The following is a 9,945-nucleotide window of genomic DNA, read 5'->3' as shown; positions in this document are numbered from 1 at the left end:
TGTTTATGCTAAACGTCATTTTTCTCTTTTACAACTCTAGTGATGGCTGCTGTCAATTGTAGGGCTGTTACCTGTCTGCTTCCCCCATGAAGGATACAGTGTGCTCAGATTCAGGGTCTTGGTTCAGACGTTCTTGAAACATGTCTGTAGTGATCCCTCTGACTGGTCATTATTTGGCTCTTGCCAGGCATCTGTTCTTGTGGGGGGAACTGAGGGAAGGAGGAGGTATCAGCTTCATTAATATTTGCGGATTTTCTGAAGCTTAGGAAATTTTTGTCCTTGCCTTCCCTTCTGGCCCTGTGGTGACTGCTCTGAATTGCAGTCTGGAGCTCAACCAGATCACACTTTGTGTAATCATTGGGCTCCTGCCCAGTAAGCGGAAGCACTTTGTCAGCATGATTGGGGGATTAAATATAAACTTGCATTTTCCTCTGGTCCTGAGGAGCATGAAGCTGGGCACTCAGATAGATTGAGTTGGCATCAGACAAGCTGTCTTGATTTTTAAAAGCTCTTTTTACAAGGCAGTTCATAAAAACATAGCTTGACCAAATGATGATGAGTTGTTTCTATGTAACGCTTGTTAGACTAGTCTTGCTGTAACACCCCTGCTTTGCAACGTCCAATCTGCTTACTTGCATAAGGCAGCTTGCTTCAGGTTTTGGCCTTGAGCTTCCATATATGTTCACAGATGCAGATTTGTCTCTGGAGTACTGTCTGATGCGGAAAGGGTCCTTTGCAGTAAATGCCCATGAAGTTTATTCCCATTTTAAGGCTCTTTACACAGCCAGAGAGAAGCAATACAGCACTGGAAAATGATAGAATCAAAGTGACACCTACAAACCAGTGCCCAGCTAGCCGTTTAGGAGGTTGCTTCTTAATCCCACTCCTAATTTCTAAATCCAGGGGTTTAGTGATTTTTTTTTTCACTGTCTTTTAATATCTTACTAATTTTAAGCATGTTGACAACTGGTGTTTGGCTGCTTGACTTTTTTTGTTGCATTTGTTCCTTATTTCTAATTTCTATTCCTCTTTATGGGAGGCAAAGGCAGAAGGGACAGCCTGAGCTATTAATACTTCCAGAGAGCAGGGCAGTGTGGTATTTGTGGAAATCTGTATTTCTAGTGAAAAAATTCAGAGGCTAGTGCCTTCTGCAAAACCGTAAGTAATGATGAAACAGAACTAAATTAAAAAATAGGCTCTTGTGAGGACTTTGTGCTGGCTGATCTTTTTAATAACAGTTCTTAAAATAATTTCAGCCATTCTAAGTGAATTATAAACTAAAAAATCTGAACCTCTTTCAGGCTTGAGTAGAAGGCGGCATAAAAATGGATCTGTGCTCTCCAAGTATCCAACACCTACAAGTCTTTATCCTCATATGTTGCTCCACTCAGTTGTTCCAGTAAAAGCTTACGTCACTTCATGTCCAGTCCAGTCCTGTGCAATCCCTCTAAACATTTTAACTCCCTCTCCTATTTCTCTTGTAGACCCCTCCTCACCCCCAGTTCTGCACCCTCAGTTCCAGGAATGGCCCCAGGGGTTTATTTTTTGGATTTGTTTTTTGGTTTGGTTTGGTTTTGAAACAGCATTGCAAAAAATCTCTTGATCAGAATCATGGTATTTAAAGATTTGCTGATGCCCCTGTGGAAAACTTTGTGTCATTATCTTTTCAACCAATTCCGCTGACAGATCATTTACCATTTGTGTTCCTCCTCCCTTGTTGTGTGCTACTGAAAAAGTATAGTGGACTTTTTTCCAAACTCATTCCAATTTTTGTGACAGGTTTCTGTGCTCCCAAAGCCTGAATCTGTTGCCTTTTTATGCACTGCTGCAAGTATTGGATCTCCAAAGCGTGGCTGGAGAGAGAAGGCTGCCAGCTGGGAGTACCGCCTGGGTCCTGTGCCTTGTTTCTCATTTCAGATGAACATTGCTTTCCAAGCTGAAAATAGTCAAGTGCCCAAGAGTTCAGAGATGTCCCCTTCCTTGAGTTTTATTTTCCTCCTCTTGAACCCTAGCTGCTGCAATTTACATTCGAAGCCCTACAAATGCAAACAAATAGGATTTTGCAACTTCACCTTTCACTCTGAAAAGGCACACAAAACTTTTGTCAGCAGTGTTTCCTGTTCTGACTCAAAAGGATCCCTGTGAGAAAAGCTAAGCGCTTGGATCACTGCTGCCCCTTTGTTAAATTAAGGGAAAAGAGCAAACTGAGGAAGGAGTCTGACATCCCTGCAATATAACTGGGGAGGAAGAATAGAGTGGAGAACACACTGCAATGCTCCAGGTTCCCTCTATTTGCATTGCATTGCACCTTGCAGTGTACAGACAGGCAGTAAGACTCTTTATCTGTAATAACTGCTTGTATTGGTCTTCCAAAGAACTGCATGCTACAACGAAGATGCCTTTGCATCCAGAAAAAGCTACTGCGTTTCAAGACCTGCGCAGTCTTTTCCCATAGCATTATCAGTAATTTCCTATGAGGTGCAGGTAGAGACTAAGTTTTGCACCAATCCTTTACCCTATCTGTTAACTGAAACCCAAGGTCACACAGGCTTTCTTACCTGACAAGAAGACCAAGGAGACGAGGTGCATGAGCTTCTCCATGTCAGTCAAGTAGAGAAGGGGACAAGAGAGGAGTCAGGAGAAAATTGAAAAGGTCTCTTGCCCAAGAGCAGCTTGCTTTTCCCCCCTCCTTGCTCTGCCGGAAGGAATGAGCACAGGAACTTGGCATCTTTTTCATCCTGTATATTGAGCAATTCACCAGGGACGGGCATCTCTCTCGTGGGCTGAAAATTCAGACATCAGCATTGCCCACTCACAGCCACAATTTAGTCTAGACAGCCTGAAAGACAGCATCATGTGATGGCCTGAAACCATGATGCTGGAAGCCTCTCAGCTCAGCAATGGTGCCTGTCCACCAGAGCAGGCTTTACACATAAGCTTTGCATGGGGTGAATTTCTGGAAAGCCAAAAGGGCGGCTCTTATCAAGTCGGCAGGTAGCTCAGTCAGCAACACAAAGGTGAAAGGACGGCAAGGACAGAATCTTGTGGGTTATTTTCAGGAGAAAGAAGATTTAGAAGAGCCTGCACATGAAGCATTCCTCTGACATAGAACTGAAGACAGGAAGACAAGGACGCTGTGCTGGGTGAAGCTGTGAGGTACTTTAGACAAGCAAACCAGACATTTATTTTGTACCTAGCAGAAAGGACATAAGAGCAAGGGATGGGGGCATTGATTCAGAGCCCATCAGTGCCATACTGATTCAGTAGTTCCAGACTGCAGTTAAGGGAGCCTGCTTGAGCGTTAGCAAACTGGTATGTTATGGATGGGTTACTATTTTTTCTTTTTTGAATTTATTTACTTTGACATCTCCATGCAAATACCAATAGACCCTGACTTCTTAACTTGTATGCTTATGTGCTTCCTAACAGGCAGATAAGTCTGCAGGTCTATCCATTCATGAATGTGCCCTCTTTTTCTTTCCTCTAATTAGCGTGTAAGAAAATGGTACCTTACAGTATCAAAAAATTCTCTGAGAGACTTACTAATTGCAGGTTTTGTTCATTTGTGCTCTAGTGAGCACGAATCTGGGTTCTCTTTGATCAGAAGCAGCTGTCTCCCTGAAAACGTCTCTCTTGAACTCGATTGTTTTCTTCTATTACTCTTCCACTGTTTGACCCAGCGTAACTGACTGCATGAATAGCAAGTAGGTAGGGGAATCTCGGGCTGAATGAACCATTTCCAGCACCGTTCTTTTTTGTTTCTTTCATTTCAAGTTAAACATGTCAACTCTAAAAATCTAAAAAAAATAGATCAGTTTCCCTGCTGTACCCACAGCAAGATAAACCTATTGGATGTGACTGGCTTGTGAACAGGGAGTGCTTCGGGCCCCTTTAACTAGCCACCTGTCTGCAGAGCTTGGTGAAGCTAAATAAAGTGCTAGGGTTTCTGGTCTTTTGGAGAAGCTGAGCTGAGCCCCAGCAAGCTCATTTCATATTTCTCACCACATGACTGCTAAATAAAGGCAGCAAATGTGTAATTTGGAGTATTTCCAGCAGAAAGAAGGAAGTAATGGTATCACTTTCCAAGGCCCTGGTGAGCTCTCCCATGAAACTGCACACACATTTGTGGTCTCCTGTGACTTTAGAAGAAGCCACAAAAGCTTGCTTTCTATGTTTAACATCTTTGTTGGTGACATGGACAGTGAGATCGAGTGCACCCTCAGCAAGTTTGCTGATGACACCAAGCTGTGTCGACACATTGGAGGGAAGGGATGCCATCCAGAGGCACCTGGGAAGGCTTGAGAGGTGGGTGCATGAGAATATCATGAAGTTCAGCAAGGCCAAGGGCAAGGTCTTGCAGTGGGTTGGGGCAATCCCAAGCACAAATCCAGGCTGAGGAGAAGGACTTGGGGGTGTTGGTGGATGAGAAGCTCAACATGAGTTGTCAATGTGCGCTAGCAGCCCAGAAAGCCACCGCATCCTGGGCTGCATCCCTAGCAGCGTGGACAGCAGGGTGAGGGAGGGGATTCTGCCCCTCTGCTCCACTCTGGGCAGACCCCCCTGCAGTGCTGCCTCCAGCTCAGGGACCTGCAACAGCAGAAGGACATGGACTATTGGAGCGGGGCCAGAGGAGGAACACAAAGATGCTCTGAGGGCTGGAGCCCCTCTGCTGTGAGGACAGGCTGAGAGAGTTGGGGGTGTTCAGCCTGGAGAAGAGAAGGCTCCGGGGAAACCTTAGAGCTCCTTCTTTCATGTGCGGGTGGTGAGGCACTGGAACAGGTTGCCGAGAGAAGCTGTTGCTGCCCCATCCCTGGAGGTGTTCAAGGCCAGGTTGGATGAGGCTTCAACCTGGTCTGGTGGGAGGTGTCCCTGCCCGTGACAGAGGGCTGGAACTGGATGGTCCTTAAGGTCCCTTCCAACCCAAACCATTCTGTGATTCTATGGTGTAGCCAAAAAATAAAAAGTGCTGGAAGTAGGTATGCTGTTTTGTATTGGTCTTCCAAAGAACTTAGAAAGAGCAGCTGCACTGGTGAATAGGCTGAGAAGAGCTGTTTAAAGTACAGCACAGAGCTGCAAAAGCACAGAGCTACATCTAAGACTGGCTGGATAGTAATTCCTGAAGAGCTACAAAGATGCCTCATAACAATGAAGGCAAGAGACCAAGCATTGGAAAAACATGTTTGATAGTTTATGGTGTGGTTATTCAGGATAGCAGGGTTTGATGAGGCCCCAGCCAGCCTAGTGTTCCTGTGGCAGCTCTTGGAAGTTGCCACCTGAATGAGAGCTGCACTGGAGATCCATAAATATGTTGTGTGTCTGACTTACTTTGGACATTTACACCTGTAAATAATCCGCTCTTAATTACCATCATGTCCCTTTTGTTATATCAAGTGATGTTGAGAACAGCCCTCTTATGCTCGCACTCCTCTGTTGTCTATGTCATACTTCCTGCAGCTTCTTTGCACAGCCTACCATTTTCTTGCTCTGTGCTCATGTCTGTACAGACATTGCTCATGTCTGTCTCAGGGCTCATCCTTGCAGTTAGCACAGCAAGGCAAACTCTGTTCAAAAATGTCCCAGTGCCCTGTCCACTCCTCTAGTGCAATACCACATGTTGTTTCCTTCCCTCCTTTCTACAGAAATACTCTTTTCTGGTTCTCCCAACTTGTCTTGATTCCACACTGCCTTGGTTTAAGCAGCCAGTTTGTGTGTTCTTGGGGAACAGAGGGTGTAAGACAGCAGGCCAGCCAGAACAAAGTTTTGAACAAAATAATGACCTTTGATTAGGAGATAGTGAAATGACGGGGCAGTCTGCACAAGCTACACATGGGAAGCCATGTCTGTAGCTTCAGATTTCAGCTGCTGCTTCATTCTATTTTCACTGTACAGGTCTCAAAGACTGCATAAATATGCTATGGCTGTGGATGACCCTGTGAACAATTTCAGTCCTCAAGATTGGAAAGAATTAAGTTGTGTAGAGGGTACAGTGTTGGAGACTCTCACTCGTGTAATCAACAGCAGCCACACTGAATCCATCCCACAACCCTCTGCACTCCGTAAAGGGACACTTGTACATGCTCTCAGTTGTGTCACCACCTTCATTCCCTCCTACCCCCAAACTCCAGCACACACATTCTATTTCTTGATCTAGAGCTCAACATCTAGCTTTAGTATGAAAGCTTCTTACCATCCTACTTCTTATCTAAGCAGACTGATAGATTTAGGTTGTAGAGGAATTTGCATTAAGTCTCAAAAAGAGTACGTATTACTTATATGCACCATTGTCATTTTGTAGCTACAAGACCTTCAGATTCGTACAGCACAATCCTCAGTTTGCATAGTTTGTGATGCAGCATATCATTGTGTTGTAATACACCCTCAAGCTGTTGGCCTTCGGGCAGATGCTGGTTCTGATTATTATTGTAATCTAGAGCTCATGTCCCCCGCCCATTACATGGCAAATGAACCCGGTCACAGCAAGGTTAGAGTTTTATCCCTACAGCCCCGGGATGAGTTTGCTTGGCCATAGAAGCTGAACCCTTAGGAGTGGGATAGAGTTTCTGTTAGTGAACATAGTTGAAATACCAAGCCCATCCATGTTCAGACAAATACTGTTGTGGTTTTTTTTCAAAAGGTCAGTCCTCCACACCTGCCTCTCCAATAGAGTCTGCATTTTAATGGCATTGAAGAAAGCAGAGGCACATGAGATCCTGAGAATTACCCAGCATCTCTGGCTCACCTGAGAGAATCTGCACACTTGTGGCAAAATTCTCTACCGGCCTCTGATAGCAGGGAGGTCTTAAAATGCACAGGCAACATACACATGGCAGCAAAAACTTAGATCTTTCCCCAGTGTCCATCCACAGACCTTCTTCTCCCCATTCCCACTTCTTATTCCAGTTCTTTTCTCCCATTTCTGGATTGTTTGGGGATTCTGTGCTTCATCCTTTGTCATTCGTCAGTAACTGCTTGAGTGCAATGATAGCATATTCCACATTTTCATCTTTGGGTTCCCTGTAAGCCTGACTTGGTTCAACATTACAGTAGAGAGGATCCTCAGGGCTGAGTCGGGATTTAAAGTTCAGGGTAACATATGTTAGGTCTTTGCTGTCATGCTTGGGACTTTCCATTTTTTCAGTGCTGTCAAGCTATGAAAAGGAAGGGAAAACGCTTGTTAGCATGATTCAGTGCCAGGCCACAGCTGTTTTCAAAAGAACAAGGTTTTCCCAGGAGGAAAGGAGAAGCCATGTAAAAACTTACCTTCCATAACGACAGAGATGAAAGAACAGAAAACTCTTTCCTTCATCACCTCTCCTTGGTGCAGTTTACAACCTCATCATCTGACCTTGGTTTCTAGTCTTTTAAGTCATTTCTCAGAGATTACTAGAATTTGCTCCACTGTTTTTTTCCTACACAAGTTTCCTTACATTAATTACCCCCCTCTCTCTCTAGCTAGGAACATTCCTCTCTTTGGTGACATTAAATACCATTTCTCCTCCTGAACACAACCAAAAATGAGCACCAAGGTCCTCATCAGATGGGTCAGCCAGCTCCTCACAGACAATTGGAAAGGGATTCAGGTACCATATGGGAAATCTATCATTTTCCTTACCTGTGCTATGTCCTCTGGTTTGTCATAGGTGTCCTCTGCTTGTCTGTTACCTTTGGAATGAGCCAAAATCAGAGGTTTTAGAAGTAGAGAAGTCCATGAAATGCCTGGGCATTGCCTATGCTTCAGGAGTTTGGGGAAGGCTGTGAGATTGCCCAGTGACAGAGGTGATGGGTGTGCCAGTGGGACCCATCTACCCTGAATCTGGTGAACACATTGCTCTCACTTTACTTCTCCTCTAACCTGTTAGGAGGTGTCCTGTGCAGAGTCTAGAGGAGCATAGGTTTGACTTATTGTGAGAAGAGATCACAGCAAGGAGCCTGCCTTGAGGCTTCCCAGGCTGCACCAGCCTTATCTTCTCCAGGGCACTGTGAGTTGGGAATAAGCATGCCTGGAGTGGAAAAGCAATGGCCAGAGAAGGCCCTGTTTAGTACCGATGTGAATATGAGGCATTGCCAGTCTCCACATACCTCTTCTCTTCAGCTGCTTGTGCTGCCTGACACACAGTGTTATCAAGCTGGTAAGTGCCAGGATGAACAGGATGCTCAGGACTCCAGAGACTATGGCGAAGGTGTGTACATTTGAGCTGAAGCCAAGAGAGCAAAGGAGTTACCAGTGTTAGATGGTATAATAGCATGATGCTGGCATAGCCCATTACCAAACAGTGACAGGAATAGCTTTTATGCACTTAGAAGGAGGGTCTGGTTATCATGTAGAAATGCTATCTTGATTTTTCTACCTGGCTGTGCTTGAGCTTTTCCTAAACTGTTCTCCAGGCTTTAAAAACAAGCCACGGTTCATAGTTCAGAGCAAAATTCCAGGCTCCCCGGAGCAGGTACTGACTTTTCCTCCTCTGTTTTCCTGCACCTGGTGCACTGGAGCTGATGTGTGATTACACTGTTAGGTCCTGCTGTAGTGTTGACAGCAGATGTCCAAAGGGGAAGAAAATCCTTTCAATTTAACAGCCTCTTAAATAGAAGGATAAAATAGCAGCCAAAGACTATTTCATTGTTAAATATCCATGGACAGAAGTGAGCAATGTCAAGACAGGAAGTCTTAGGGGCAGAATCTGGGGGCTTCTGTTGCTGCAAAGAGCACAGCCCAAAGAGATAAAAACCAGGATAGGCATCTGTGTTCCAGAAAGCTGTGACTTGATTTTATCAAATTGCTTCTTCCTTTGTAATTACACTCTGGGCAGGAGCTAGAAGAGGAGAGGCCATCTTTGCTAAGGATGGCTGTCACATTGAATGTCTCTGTAAGCAGGAGTCTTCAGAATGCCCAGAAACTGCCTACCTCAGGAAGAAAGGCATACAGTGAATGAGACATTAAATAACTCTTGTCTGTGTTGAAGCTCGGAGAGTTTCTTTAGGCCTTACCTCGATCCTGAGGTGTTGCCAGAAGGGGTTGTTTGATTTGTGCCTGCAGTACCTGGCAAAGTTGTTCCAGCCGATACTGCAATCGCAAACATGAAGAGGAGAATAATCGCTACTGGGCTGCTTTGCCTTTACCAGCTGAATTTCCCTGCCGCTGCTACACGGCTATAAATCCATTCCCACGATGACCCCCAGCACAGCCAAGCTGCCCAGGCTGTAACCTGTGGCATCAGGACTTGCTGGCAGCAGGCAGAGCCACATCAGGATCAAAAGGTGGGAGGGAGGGGCAAGGACCTGAGCAGCAGCCCCGCTTTGTGTGTACCCACCCAACGTGTGGCCGAAGGAAGCGCTGTAAGTGCATGCAGATGTGCTCTACGGCAGAGATCTCCAGGTAGCGGTGAAATATTTAGCAACTCTGTGCTTAAGCAGACGGAGGCTTACGTAAGCAGAGGCTTGCAAAACGTAAGCCAGGAGCAGTGTCTGTGAAGGACTCGGCTGTAAGAATTGCTTCCGGGGCCATTTCTGTGCCCAGGGGAGGTTGTGCCCGCAAGAGCCTGCTCGCTTAGAGACTGCATTCAGTCCCGTGTTTTAGGAGTTTCGCCGAGAGAATGATGCCGGCCCCTCTCAGCATCTGGATATCAGCCGTATCCCTTGAGTGCCACGCTGCCACGTTGCTAAAAGACAGGCTGCAGCATGGTGCTGTCCTGCCACAAACGGTGCCTAAATGTTATCCCTTACTGTTAAAACGTCATGCTGCCAGGAAACCTTGGAGTCAGAGATCTTTCAGATATGGGTCTGAAGGTTGTCCCCCCATCCATAGCATGGCTAGTGTGAGAAGGTGTAATGATGTAGGGTTTGGGCGGGGAAACACATGCCGATGTAAGGCAGGAGGTGGTGTAAGCTGGACAGTGCAGAGATGAGAGGGAGAGAGTAGGACAGTGAGTCTGGAATCTCCAACCAACC

The 9,945-nt window shown here is 45.7% G+C and overlaps 2 protein-coding genes across 2 annotated transcripts in view; both read right to left on the bottom strand.

Annotated features, from left to right (window-relative positions):
- LOC104289318 (triggering receptor expressed on myeloid cells 2-like) overlaps positions 1 to 2,601 on the bottom strand; it is a 4,022-nt gene extending 1,421 nt beyond the window's left edge. Inside the window, exon 1 of the mRNA XM_009888246.1 lies at positions 2,561 to 2,601. Within this exon, the coding sequence (XP_009886548.1) occupies positions 2,561 to 2,601 (41 nt within the window). The remainder of the gene's footprint in view (positions 1 to 2,560) is intronic.
- Positions 2,602 to 6,941: 4,340 nt separating this feature from the next.
- LOC104289373 overlaps positions 6,942 to 9,945 on the bottom strand; it is a 7,753-nt gene continuing 4,749 nt past the window's right edge. The window contains exons 7-10 of the mRNA XM_009888309.1: positions 8,986 to 9,061; positions 8,080 to 8,195; positions 7,613 to 7,662; positions 6,942 to 7,148 (exon numbers count right to left, since the gene is read on the bottom strand). Of these exons, the coding sequence (XP_009886611.1) occupies positions 6,942 to 7,148; positions 7,613 to 7,662; positions 8,080 to 8,195; positions 8,986 to 9,061 (449 nt within the window). The remainder of the gene's footprint in view (positions 7,149 to 7,612; positions 7,663 to 8,079; positions 8,196 to 8,985; positions 9,062 to 9,945) is intronic.

This window comes from Charadrius vociferus, unplaced genomic scaffold (assembly GCF_000708025.1).
Source record: "Charadrius vociferus isolate BGI_N301 unplaced genomic scaffold, ASM70802v2 scaffold266, whole genome shotgun sequence".
NCBI classification, from domain to species: Eukaryota; Metazoa; Chordata; class Aves; order Charadriiformes; family Charadriidae; genus Charadrius; species Charadrius vociferus.
This window is presented reverse-complemented; position numbering and strand designations above follow the sequence as displayed.